This window comes from Cyprinodon variegatus, unplaced genomic scaffold (genome assembly GCF_000732505.1).
Source record: "Cyprinodon variegatus isolate N-32 unplaced genomic scaffold, C_variegatus-1.0 Scaffold1270, whole genome shotgun sequence".
NCBI lineage: Eukaryota > Metazoa > Chordata > Actinopteri > Cyprinodontiformes > Cyprinodontidae > Cyprinodon > Cyprinodon variegatus.
The window spans coordinates 157,058-171,246 of record NW_015151723.1 but is presented as its reverse complement, the minus strand read 5'-3'; the positions used below and the strand labels follow the sequence as shown (position 1 = coordinate 171,246).

At 40.4% G+C, this 14,189-nt stretch overlaps 1 protein-coding gene across 1 annotated transcript in view; it reads right to left on the bottom strand.

Moving 5' to 3' along the window:
- Positions 1 to 5,274: 5,274 nt before the first annotated feature.
- The window catches only part of LOC107102525 (sarcoplasmic/endoplasmic reticulum calcium ATPase 2-like), an 84,389-nt gene continuing 75,474 nt past the window's right edge, over positions 5,275 to 14,189 (bottom strand). The window contains exons 14-21 of the mRNA XM_015401869.1: positions 13,667 to 14,002; positions 11,417 to 11,637; positions 11,134 to 11,336; positions 10,711 to 10,796; positions 10,466 to 10,599; positions 9,572 to 9,689; positions 6,776 to 6,893; positions 5,275 to 6,536 (exon numbers count right to left, since the gene is read on the bottom strand). Coding sequence (XP_015257355.1) covers positions 6,493 to 6,536; positions 6,776 to 6,893; positions 9,572 to 9,689; positions 10,466 to 10,599; positions 10,711 to 10,796; positions 11,134 to 11,336; positions 11,417 to 11,637; positions 13,667 to 14,002 — 1,260 coding nt within the window. The 3' untranslated portion in view covers positions 5,275 to 6,492. The remainder of the gene's footprint in view (positions 6,537 to 6,775; positions 6,894 to 9,571; positions 9,690 to 10,465; positions 10,600 to 10,710; positions 10,797 to 11,133; positions 11,337 to 11,416; positions 11,638 to 13,666; positions 14,003 to 14,189) is intronic.

Genomic DNA, 14,189 nt, shown 5'->3' with positions numbered 1-14,189 from the left:
TATACTGAAAGGATTGAGCAGCATTCTTGCAACTTCTTAAATACAGTCCATAACTATGCAGTGCTTTAGCATCATCTGGTCTAATTGTAGCCCAGGTCAAGGCCTTATTCATATAAGCTGATGCGATTTTAAACTCATTTCCAAAATGATGTTTCAGCAAATGCTTTGCTTCAATAAAACCAGCTGTAGCATCCAGATGTAAACAGCTTCTGACAAGTTCTTTTGGTTGGCCCGCTGTAAACTGTTCAAGGAAATACAGTCGGTCCTCATTACTGTCAGTCTTGTTCTCTATATTGTGTCTGAATGCCTGCATAAAGAGCTGGAACTCTAAAGGGTCACCACTGAAAACAGGAACTTCTTTTTTAGGGAGTGATGTTTGAGATACAACTGAAACAAGCAGATTTGTCAAGTCTGACTGTCTTTGTATTGAAATATCTGAATGTTCAGACCGGTCCCTTCCAGGAGTGGATTCCTTTCTTGTTTGTACATCTTATCAAATTATAGCTTTGATCTCATTCATTTTGCGAGTGCATTGTCCAAGTTTACCACGTCGGGTTGCGCTGAGCGCTTTGAAAGACAGCTCGCTTTTATAGCCTTGCTCTTCCAAGCTTCTGGCCTCATTCTGGCCTTCTTCATCAGACATGATCTCAGTTTATTTTAAGTCTTTCGTTTAAATTCGTTTCGTCTTTCCAAAAACAACGTCAGTATTCAACAGTTCAGTTCCGTTTATTACGCGCATTCATTTAGTTTCATTTGCGCGCATCCAAGCTCTTACCGTAATTCTTTTTCTAATTGGTCCCCAGTTTTCAGCATTTGGTACTTCCTTTTATGTATTACCCTCATGTCCATCTGCCTGCTTTCATTTTGACTTTGCTGCTGACCCCTAATTTCCCCTTTGGAAAAGGATGAGGGACATTGTAAAATAAACAAACAGAGCAACAAGAAAAAAGGCCATATAAGGAAATAAAATGTATCCTTTAAATTCATATTTAATCATGAATATTATTTTTATTAAATTATTTAGGACTCCATACCAAAGCCCAGGATTATCACGTTGATAAAGTAGGAATATTAAAAGTAATCATAAATCTATGAGAATCATTTTGAAAAAAAAAAAGTCCACAGCCTTTTTTTGTTTTGTTAAGCTGCCCTTTTTTTCAATGGCTCTAATCCTTTTCTGCTTCCCCCAGAGGAAAACATAGTTTTATTTTTATTGACTTTTAAACATCTGTTGTAATTTGCCCAACTTTTATGAATTTTATAAAGCTCAGTGAAATCAATTCAACTCATTTTATCTGTATTATTTTCAAACATCCTTTTTATACTTGCATACAAATGATGATGTTGACCGTCTCCGGTTCAAAATGCTGCTGCTTAAACACAAACACAAGATGCAGCTTCCTCCCAGTTTCATTTCTTTAGTCTCTCTGGGAACATCCCAGCCTCCATCTCTGATTTCCCACAATCCTCCAGTCTAAGGCCACTGCTGGATCCACCAGAAGATAGCTCTTTGGTAACTCATTTCCTCCATCCCATCTCGGTTTTATCTATTTGTTTAAGCAGTTGATGACTTATTTGTAAAAAAAATTTAAACAATTTCTGTTCCACTTGTGAAAGATGCTAAAAGAATGAACTTTTCTTAAATTTAGGAGAAAATTCAGAGGATCTTTCTGCATCACTGCCCCAATCTCCTTCATGACACCTTTCTCTGTGAAGTTGGTTTAGTCACTCAAAGCTGTTTATCTTATGTTGACAGTAGAAATCTTATTTATTTGGATCTTACTGAAATCATAAAAAAGCTTATTTTGAGGTGTGGTATAGAGTAGTGGCCAGGTCTTCCTAAGCAGTAGGTGGAGTTCAGAGGAAGGGGAGCACACTGGAAAAATTATCTAGAAATAAGTAAAAATGTCTTAAATGAAGTGTATTTACCTTTAATCTGAGTAGGTAAATGAGACAGTCTGCCGATGGAATGAGTATTTTTACTCTTAAAATAAGATAATTAGATAATATGCACTTGAAATAAGACAATGCAATTGTGTTTTCTTATTTTAACTGTAAATTGTCTTGTTCCATTGACAAAGTGTCTCTTTTACCTCCTCAGTCCAAGAAAAAATCACTTATCTAGATTTTAAATTTTTCCAATGCAGGATTTGCATTAGAGAACATCATGGAGATGGAGTTTAATGCTCATCTGGTTTCTGGTAAGTCACCCAATTTATGGAGAGAAATTATTTCCAATATTATTGAAAGCAAAGAAGTAAAAAAAAAAATACAGAACTTTGAAAAACATTCTATCAAAAACAAGGTTTGAGAGTAATTTATAATGTATTTCTAAAATTTCTATCAATATTTTGTCAGTTTCTATTTTTCAGATTTTTGTTTTCGAATATTTTACACCTTTTTTCCTAATTTTTAAACAATTCAATTTTTCCCCATAGATTCAGCTTCAATAGTTTCACCCTCTTCTCCTCTGACTGCTCTGTGCACAGACCAATAGAAATGCTGCCGCTAGCGTCGAAGCAGAGCAGACTCATTTCTATTGGTCCACACACAGACCAAAGGCGGGACAATATTTCGATATCAACATATCACAAAATAATTATCCCTGATATGACTTTTAAATAAAAGATGTCTCTCATTTAATATACATTCCAGTCTATGAATAAAGCATTTTTCACCAACTGACTGGGTTTTATGTGTTTTTGCTTTTAAAGCAAATATCCAAGATATTAGAGGAGTTTTCAATACATATGGCATAATAATTGTCATAAGTTTTTCAGGTATGTTGTGAGAATTATTGGCAGTATTTCTTAAGCTTTTTTTTTCAGATAAGTATTATAATTATATCATATGATGAAGAAATTTATTAATATACAACTTTTGGCCATGTGGTCCAGCCCTACAGAGACCACTTATTATTTTAGACACTGATATCTGTAAAACTGAAAAGAAAAAAATTTAATAAACAAAATGTAAACAAATAATTAAAACCTGAAAATGATTAAATTATTATGATTAACCTTTGCTAACACATGATTAACAACCATTTCCTTTCGATTAAACGTTTTCCTTTTCTTCAAATTGTTAATTTCTTTTAATAATACTGGAGCCAGTTTTTATTCATATTAGTGCATCCATTACAAACGTCTGAACGCTAGTTGAGGAGCAATCCTCGTTTTATCAAACAGATTTAGTCATGATGTCACCGATTTCAAGGTAAACACATTATTATCTATATATACTTATATCTATGACAAACAATACTGGGTCTGGATAAATAACAAGATAAATAATCTTTATTTCCACATCTCTTGTTTATAAAATTATGTGTCCACAATTAAAATTAACAAGGCAACACAGAGAATCCGTTTTAATTTCTCAGAGGTGGAACCAAAGCTCTGGAGACGTCTCACAGAATTTCTGCAGAACCTGATCGATGACAGACCAGCAGTGGGACGGGGAGGGGGGAGCGTTTCTCCAGAGCCCGGATTCTCATCAACAATGCAGCCGTAAACCGTCAGGACTTCATGGCTGCTCAGTGTAAACCAGACAGCTTGCTGAGCGTCCCCAAACCAGATAACCCTCGCTGAAATGATCCACCCCATTGCCACTAACAGAAATACTACTCTTCTCTATCTTAATTTCATGGTTTTCTCTACAATTAAGACAAAAAACAGCAAGTGTAAAAACCAGTGAGGAAATGACCATGTATTTTCCGCACACAAGAGAAAAAAACAAACAAACAAAACAGATCCTTAGCGATGTGCTCATTGGAGATGCTGAAAAAACAAAGACTGTTTCCATACAAGTCTGCAAGTATGACATAAGATCAGAAAAATTAAATATTACATACTGTATAGGTTATCATTACAGTAACAAGGATCCATGCGATCAAAGTCGTCTCGCCTGTACAGATCTGAGGATTCAGTAGTAAATAACAAGGCTATACGGACCTATAGTGCCTGGAGTGCCAGCATGTTAGAGACCGAGGAAGAGGAGGAGGGTGGTCTACCAGGGCGGACGGAGGAGCATCATTCTAAAGGAGAACCAAGGAGGCTTTTACTAAATTAAAGAATAAGCCCACTTTTATCTTCCCTCGTCTACTAAACGCTGATTCCCAAGAGAAAGACTAAAAAAAACCTGCTGGGGTTGGTTAACAAAAAACAAAACAGATGAGCGGCGACGAGAAGCAGATGAGGATTCCTTTCAGATCCAGAGTGCTTCTAGAAATCAACATCAGAAAAAGGGGCTCCAAGCTGCGTCAACTTAGTTCCAACAGAGAGAAATCCTCCGCCAGGCTTTTAACGCCAACAGAGATCTGGGATGGTTCAGTTAGAGTGTTGAGGTGAGCTCCGACGTTCAAGAAAAGAACATCTTTACTTTTACGGGTTAAACTTTTATCTCAGATCCTGATCTTTAATTGGCTTTCTCTGCAAACCCTCCCCACCCAAGAAACTTAAGAAACTCTTATAACCCCCTAGCCCCCCCAAAAACAACCAGCCCCTGCGATATTAAGACTTTAAACATTCAGATCCTGGTGGGTTCGTTCAGTCAAATACATTGTTGAGTCATTTTAAAACAACCAGCAAGCAAACCGTTAAAGAGCAGAGAGGAGCCGAGGATGCTGCACACAGGAAGTAAAACCACAGACGCTTTGATTAGGACCACGTCTTTAAAGAGGTGGTGCTGTGGGCTTCCTCAGGTCTTAAAGACGGGAAACATTTTAACTGATTCAAGGAATTTCAATTTACCCGAATAAGGCAACGCTGTTTAAATGTTTAAAACACAATCTAAGAAAGCTGGATCCCTTTGGTCAAATCATCAGCAGAGAAAGTAGACATCTACAACTAGAGATGCATCCAGAAATCAGCTTTTTTCTTGTTCACCAGGTTGCTGCAAACAAGAAATGATCGGCGACAGGTTGGAAGGAATTTCTTTAGTACCGATTAAATGCCGAAAAGCGACACCAGAGAGGGCAGGTGGTTCCGACAGGGAGAGAGAGCAGGAATCTCAGCTGATAACAGGAAGGCAGGTGAATTTTTTTTTTTTTTTTTTGCTCTTTTTTAAATTTTCGCTTGAAAATCTCACCTGAGGCTCTACAGTCTGTAAAATAAATGCAAGCAAGCCACGTTAACAAAATATGGTTTGATTGGTTTTTATGTGTGGCGCTGTCTCTCCTGCTCTTTCTTTTTGTTTGTGTTTGTTGTTCTGATATGTTGAATTTTTTTTTTTTTTTTTTTGCTCTTTTTTAAATTTTCGCTTGAAAATCTCACCTGAGGCTCTACAGTCTGTAAAATAAATGCAAGCAAGCCACGTTAACAAAATATGGTTTGATTGGTTTTTAATTCTACCTGTTTTACAGTAGCTTCTCTCGCTGCGTTTATGTTATCTCTCCCACAGGAAGGATACAAAGAAGAAATGTTTTTATGTTGAGGAAATATTGTAGGTGGAAAAATTTGATTTTAGCGGGTCTAAGAACAAGCAAACAAAAAAACAGGGAAAATCTGGTAGGTGCATCTTTAGATTGAAATAAAGCTTTTAGATAGTCAGTTGGGCTAAATGAGAACAGTAGAATAACCTACTAAATGTTGACATTTAATTTTTTTCCATCTCAGAACAACAATGAGGGCTTTAATTATAATCAATGAGAAACAAAGAACATTTCTGTTAGTTTTGAGCCCGGCTGACCTCAGCTCCTCCAATCCGAGAGCTAATATAAGCAGCTAAGAAACAAAAAGCCATTCACCCCCCAAAAAAAACAAAAACACAGACATATCAAGCCTGCTAAATAAGGGCACAGCAAAGCAGAGATCCCCGAGAAGCGTGACCCTCATCAGAGTTTGCTTGCAGGGAAACAAAGATGGCGAGGAGGAACTGGAAGTTGTTCTGATGAGACCGTGTGGGCGGCGGTGGCTCTGGGACATGGACACGGTGGCTCTCCCACACACACTCAGCCTCCAGGTCCGCCTCTCCTCATCTTCTGCATCCTTGCTCTATTGCTTTCATCTTTATCATCTCTTCTCCGCCTCTCTTTGAGGCTCTGCATGGAATTACACCCCCCCTCATTTTCCAAACCCCTTCCCTCCCCGAGTCCGTTTCTTTACCACTATCTTCCTACTGTGCAGAGGAACAAAGAGAGAAAGAGCAAATGAGCAGAAATGGTTTAAAGAAGCCAGAGGCTGTTTTATCCTCTTGTTTTTTTTTCATTGCAGCTGAAAGAAAGTCGATCATCTGCAAACACGAATCAGACACACTCACACAAAGCCATGCTCCCAGGGACTCAACACACTCTATTCCAAGTTTTCCTCCTTTTTGTGGTTTTTTGTAAGTGGTGCCGCGGCGGACATGCGGGATTGACAACAAGGGCCGGGGAGGGGGGGAATGGAGGGTGTGTGTGTGTGTGTGGGGGGGGTCTTCCTAGCTCATAAAGAGGGAGGCTGTAGCTGTGTGTGTGCGTGTGTGTAACTATGCGGATGCGACAAAGGAGCGGTCTTAATTCAGCTGCCATCTCCGCCGATATTTCTTCTCCTCATCATCTGCCGGGGGAACACAAGAAGAAACACAGGTTAGACAGAAAGGAGCTGTTTAAAGTCTGCTTCTGAGACGAGGAAAAAGCAGGATCAGAGCTGCAGTACCTTTTAAAGGTGTAAAGATTTATGCTGATATGGAAAGCAGGAAGAAAGGCAGGAAGAAGGTCAGTAGAAGAATAAAGCAGCTCAACATTAGAAGAACAAGAAACCGACTCTAAATAAGTCAGAGGTTATTAAACAGTTACCTTCTAAATGGTTCCTGGAAAGATATTTCAGTGCCTCATCCAAGAGGATCACTGGGATGGAAATCTTTAGGACCACGATCCACTGGGACCAGTGCAGGGGGGTCACCTGGAAGATCAACTGTGGGGTGGGGGGACAGAGGAAACCTATTCAGAAACATTAAGTGATGTGGTGCAAAATCTCACTAGGTAGTTCAGGACAACATGAATTTTACATTTTCGGTCAACTTTTATATCAGCACTGTTTCAGCCACTAGGGGCGCTTGACCTGGAACCTCCACATTCAGCCCTCTAGATCAGGCATCCCCAAACTCGGTCCTCGAGGGCCGCTGTCCTGCAGGTTTTAGAGGTTTCCTTGCTCCAGCACAGCTGATTTTAATTGAAAGCTGATTAACAGGCTTATGGTCTACTGCAATCATTATAACCAGCTGTGCTGAAGCAGAGAAACCTCTAAAACCTGCAGGACAGGGGGCCTTGAGGACCGAGTTTGGGGATGCCTGCTCTAGATTAAAGGAAAAGTCTGCTCATAATCAGAAATCAAACTTCTGAAAACACTTTAAATCTGAAATTATTATTGATTTGTGGTTTTTGGACTGGACTTTGTTTCAAAGTTTGAAAACATTTCGCTTCCCATCCAGGAAGCTTTCTCAATTCAAAATGTCAGGAACAGACACTGGGATCTCCTGTGTCACCAATTGTAGCCAATCTTTACATGAAGAAATGGAAAAGAGAGCTTTGGACACCTTCTGAGGAACACCACCAAGCCATTGGTTAAGATATGTGGATGACACATTCATTAAAATCCAGTTAAAAATAGTGGAGGCTTTCAAAAGACACATCAAATTCAACAGAGAGGATGCAAACGATAACAAGCTACCTTTTCTGGACTGTTTGGTGAGCATGGAAGGAGATGGAAACCTCAACATCAAAGTCTATAGGAAACCTAATCACACAGACCAATATCATCTTTTTAACTCACACCACCAACCAGAACACAAACTTTCAGTCATCAGAACCTTGCAACATCGCGCTGAGCAAGATTGCTGGAGTCTCTGAAAAACTAAAGAGGATTTTCTCCAAACACAATATCCAAGAACATTTCAAACCAAACAAGACCCTTAGACATCCTAAAGATAAAACCCCCAGACCAAAGATGAGCGGAGGGGTGTAAGCAGTTTGATGCAGGGAGGAATGCTTTGATCTTCTTATTGGAGAAACCAAACAGCATCTCCACAGATGCATGGGCATAGAAGAGCGACATCGGACAAGACTCTTCGGTACATCTATACCGGTACCTCTATGGACAAAGGATGTTCTTTGAGGACCAGAATGTTCACATTTTGGACAAAGAAGACAGGTGGTTAGAGAGGGGAGTGAAGGAATCCATCTATGTTAAGAAAGAAAAACCAACCTTAAACAGAGGGGGTGGACTCAGATTTCAGCTTTCAAAAACCTACAATTCAGAAGCTGAGGTAATCCCTTCCTGCTATCATCGCAAGCCCAACCCCTTTAAAGGGGAACAGACGATCTCGCCTATTCAGCCAGGCCAACAACTCCCCCATTCCAGAGGGGTGGACCCATTCATCTGTTTCAATTTGCATGTTTTCAAAACAAAAACAAGGTTTTGTTGGGCTACTGCAAAAAGCCTCGAACTCAACGCTGTTCCTGACATTTTGAATGGAAAAAGCTTCCTTGATGGGAAGCAAAATGTCTTCAAACTTGAAAACAAAGTCCGGTGGATTGTTTTTAAATTTCCTTTTCTGGAATGACTATGACCTGGATGACTGAGAATCTTCAGCAGTGTGAGCAGGTAGATCGCATCAGAGCGTCGGGTGGCACAGTGTGAGAACATGCAGCGTGAGCTGTGAACTTTTAAACCCTTCGGTTTCGTAGTACAGTTTGAGTTGTAGCTGCATGCAATGATGAAAATATGGCACAGCACCTGCCCGGTTTAAGATGTTTATAATAAGACATATCAAGACAGAATTATGAAGATTTCTGGGTTAGAGTCACTTCATAGACATTTTTATGGTTTTAGGAGTTGTTGTCATAACAAAAGACATAAAAAAACTGTCAAGTTTGTGGTAAAAGTTTACAGAAGGACAGTTATTGACAACAATCAGAGATGTGTAAAGACTCTTAGTGTTCATGACATGTTTATGGCAGCGTAATGTCAGCCTTAGTAACACAACTTCAAATAAAGTGCTATTATAGGATTACCTGCATCAAAACACAAACTATACATATATATACATATATAAAATTCAAGTTATACGTTCTTACTTTCTAATAATTATTTTCATGAAGATATTCTGATCAAGATTTCAGTTTTTATGTAAAAATGAGGGATGTTTTTCATTCTGTTTTGTTTTTTATTATGAGGATCCAATTTAAAGTTAATAGAGCTAAAAACACTTAATTGCAGGAATTGGGATTAATAATTCAGCAATCGATTAATTCTTAGAATACATAGAGTAACGGAAAAAATTAGCTGCAAAAGCAGTAATTACACCACAGATTAAAAAAAAGACAAAATATACAAAAACAAAGCGTTTAAGGTCCATGAATGAACTCTATGCTGTGCAGAACTCCTCAACAGACATATGTCAGCTACATTTAGTTTAAATTCTGTATAAAATCATATTTATGGCACCATTTGCTCTTCAATTAATAATAAAAAAATAGTTTAATTACAGAAGAGGCGAGTCAGACATTTAAGAAAGCTTCAAATCAGCCATGAAACGCCTGATTGGTGGATCTCTACGTCCATAAACTTGAACAGACGCCCTGCTTACTCACCGGCAGAGGCTCCACGTACAGGATCAGGAAGTGGAGGGAAAGAGAGAGGATGATGGCTCCCAGCAGCCAAATATTGACCCAGGGAGGCATCCTGACCAGAGACTGGTTCTCAGACAAACTGTCAAACAGATCAGAAGAAAATAAATTGGTCAAGACATCAGGGGAAGCAGCAACAGTTGTTCCACTGTGAGATATCAGCTCTTCAGAAAACACTGGAAGCTATTATTTCTGCCCTGGTTAAAACACTGCTACTTAGCCATTATGATCAATTTAGGGATGCACACATGGTAACGTCAATAACAGGCCTTGCTGGTCATTTCTTAGCTCATTAGGGTCGTTATAATGAATAAAAGAGAGATAATATTACAAACTGATGTTTAGGATTCTTTTATTGGGCTTCAAGCAACATTGGATGGGGACTGTTTAAGGTTATTTTTCTCCATACTTCCAAAAAAGTTAAAAAACAAACCATTGGACTTTGTTTCCAAATTTTAAGATGTGTTGCTTCCTTCAAACTTGGAAACAAAGTCCAGTGGATTGATTTAAAAAAAAAACTTTTTGAAATCTTCACCAGCATTTCTCGATTCTATTAAGCCTTTGCGTTAAGATTTTGTTAAATCATTCAGAGCAGCACTATAAAGTGAAACGCCTCCAAAAATCTCTTCACTCTACTTAAGGTTTTTTTTTTCCTCCAATTGGAAACTATAAAGGCGACGACGTCAAGTCCTGGCAAAAGAGCTGCTGTTTTTTTTTTCTCCTTCGTTATCTGCACAGTAACTGGATTTGTCCTTCAAAGGGCTTGTTGTCAAGCTGGATGAAAGGATTTGATCCCTTTAATAAAAACCCCACAGCGCTGACATTCAAGTCCCCCGTCTACATCAGAGGACGGCTGACCTGTTGAGGGCGTTAAACATCTCGATAGTGACCAGCACCGACAGCGCCATGGTGGTGGGGTAGCGGGATTCAAACACCTCGCAGTCGATGTCCTTGAACATGGGGTTGTCCTCTGTGCACTGCATGAAGTGCCGCTGTGTGTGAAAGGAAAGAGAGAGGATTTATGGAAAAATAAACCTGCAATATCTGATTCCTGCGGTTATAACAGGCATCAAAACCAGGAAAAAAGTGGACTTATTGCTCACCAGCTGGTAGAAAGTCACCTGCGGACCCTCTTCATCAAAAAGGTACCACCATGTGGCTGCGCTCACTGTTCCAAGCCCAACATAACCTAAAGCAAAACAGCACAACACCATGTTGTTACTTAGAAATGAGCCTTTTGCATTTGCAAAAGCATATTTTCATGTCACACCTGCACCCACCAACGTTTGATGTTTTTATTCACATTTTTCTAAAGCATCAACAAAAAAATCTCTTAGGGTGAAGGAAAAAAGTTAAACTATAGATTTTTTTTGGGCACATCTGCTCATCACACTGTCTGCTACTACTTAATCACATTTAGTGCAAACTTCAGGTTATCTCATTAGTACAAAGAGCCACTATGGGGTTTTTAAATCACCTAAACAGACTAAAGGGGAAAGAGGCCCAAAGTAACTCTTGAAGAGTACCTCCAATGGCGAGGTATCTGAAGAACAGCCAGCCAGAGATCAGTGGCTCCTTGGGGTTACGCGGCGGTTTGTCCATGATGTCCAGGTCTGGGGGGTTAAAGCCCAGGGCGGTGGCAGGAAGCCCGTCAGTCACCAGATTGACCCACAGCAGCTGGACTGGGATCAGCGCCTCTGGGAGGCCCAGGATGGCCGTCAGGAAGATGCTGCAGACAAGCAGAGAAAGCGGGTCAGCCGAGGACAGGCGGACACCATCTGGTGCGCAAGTCGGGGGTCTAGTCCTCACCAAACCACCTCCCCCACGTTGGAGGAGATGAGGTATCTGATGAACTGCTTCATGTTGTTGTAAATAGCTCTGCCTTCCTCCACGGCGGCCACGATGGTGGAGAAGTTATCATCCGACAGCACCATCTCAGACGCCGACTTGGCCACTGCCGTCCCGGATCCCATGGCGATGCCAATCTCTGCCTTCTTCAGGGCGGGGGCGTCGTTCACGCCGTCTCCTGTCTGTGACAGAACAGAAAACAGAAAATGACACGAAACCTCAGTTTGATCAGCGCTCTAAAGCTACAGTAGGAAAAATCGGCTATGAGATTATCGACAAAAAAAGCATTTGTCCAAAGATCAACTTTAGAACCATTTGAATTTATTCAAATGTGTATAGAAAACCCATCTGTGACAGCAGGGCAATGAAAGTGGTTCTGAATTTATGGGACAGCTGGAAAGATCTGACAGCCCAAAGCTGATATCGTTGCCTCGCTGCCTCCCATGCAGATCAGTGTCTCTTCTGAGATGCATGTCATCAAGGAAGCACTGGAGCGAGTGGCAGCTATTGATGGCAGCCTGAGAGAGACTAAAACAAGGAATGCCTCGCCGGGCTCTCCTTCAGTGTTCAAATGTCGGCTGCACAGCCAACATCCAAGGAGCAGATGTGTGAAGGTCTTTCTTTTTTTTTAACATTGTTACTGTAAACCTGCTGCTGTATCTATCTGATCGATTTCTGTTTGTTCAGGTTAATGACCAATCTTCTTCATGCTCCAGGGTTACTTGTGGAGTACCACAGGGATCATACCAGAGACGGGGGATCTGGAGTCAACAAGTCATCTCTATGTCATGTATTGGTTCTGCTCAGCCACTGAACCAGGTGAGTCCAATCTGCACAGGTGAGTTCACTCTACAGATTTAAATTACCTTGTTGAATGTCTGGACAGAACAAATCCATGACATGGAGATGACTCGTTGGATCCAGATCCCCTGTCTCTGTAGGCGAATTACTGTCCCCCAGATATCCGCAGATATATTTTTTCTATTATATTGTTATATCTTTTAAAAACTAAGTGCCGCGTGTATGACGTCATCCGCACGTCGGACTGGAGTTGTGACAGGCAGCCCGGGGCCACAGGCAGCTACGCTCTGCCCCTTCTATTAATTCGGCTAGCTAATCTGAATCGTTTAATTCCATTTCGAGAGCGAGATCATCTGTGGTAGCAGCACTAGACATCTTCCAGGCATGTGAGTAAAACTAGCAGCAGTTCAGCGGACAGGATGAATGAATGGTAGTCGGTGCGCGTGGGTGACATCATACACACTCCGCTTTGTTTTTAGGCACCCTAGATGGCCACTCACAACAAGTCTGGTTTTGCTGGAGGTTTCTTCCTGTTAAAAGGGAGTTTTTCCTATCCACTGTCACTGCAATCATGCGTGGCGTAAGGGATTGCCTTCTAGTCAATGAATGGGTGCTGGTTTTCCTTAGATGAAAAAACTTTTAATCAATTTGACTGTATGATCGTCTCTGTAAAGTACCTTGAGATTACCTTACAACACTTTAAATTGTTGAATTAATGTACACAAGTACTAAGAATTGTGTTCAGCAAGATACAAATCAAAAACTTCCTAATTTAATCCAAAATTATTGTTGAAAAACTATTTGTGCATAGTTAGATAAAGCTAAGCGCTTTTTTCTTGGAAATATCCAGGCCAGCAAAGCAGATCAAAAAGCTATGATTGTATATTCAGCACATCTACTGTAAAAAATGCTAAAATATAATCTAGATCAGTGGTTGCATCCTCCAAGATCATCCTTTCCTTCAATAGAAACATGGCAGGAGGCCAAATATGTGAGATTGGTAGAAAAAGTCAAAGCAAAGGTGCAGCTTGTACAGCTGTAGGCGATTCAGAGAAGCAAATTGGAGCAGTTAAATTCACTGATTTGTATTTCTATAAAGAACAAATAACAATAAAAAGATGGGAAAATTTTAATACAAGTGTTTCAATTTGTTCTGTGCTATTTTTTAAGAGCGAAACTTGAGCAAAACAAAATATTTAAGTTTTGTTGTTTGTTATGTAATTCTATTCAAGAACTTGAAGTAGCGTTCCAAATGTTCCATTTTATTTATCTCTAAAGTTTTGAATTCATAGTTGCGATACAGGAATGCTTATGATTCATAATTCCTTTATAGAACAGCTTCGTAGAAAAAAGAGAGTAAGTCTGTGGAAAGTGAGAGTGGAGATCTACTCTACTGATCTGACGTCTCACCATAGCTGTGATCTCATCAAATGACTGCAGGTATCCGACTATTTTGGACTTGTGTGCCGGCTCCACGCGGGCGAAGCAGCGGGCGCGTTTGACAGCCTCCCTCTGCTCATCCGGTGAGAGGTCGTCAAACTCGCGGCCCGTGTAGGCCTTCCCCGTCACGTCCTCGTCCTCTCCAAAGATGCCAATGCGCCTGCAGATCGCCACAGCCGTGCCTTTGTTGTCCCCGGTGATCATGATGACCCGGATGCCAGCCTCGTTGCACAGCTTCACTGAGCCGATCACCTCCTTCCTGGGCGGGTCCAGCATGCCCACGCAGCCGACGAATGTCAGGCCCATCTTAAAGGAGGGGAAAGTAGAGGTTGGAGGGGGGCTTCGCAATATGGTAAATGAACAGAAAAAGTAACGGAACCTAGATAAAAAGAAAAAAAAAAGGATGGATGCAGAGAAATAGGTAAAAGATAAACTGAAAATGATAAAAATCATCAGACATAGAACCAAACAGCTGGACTGAATTACTTATAGG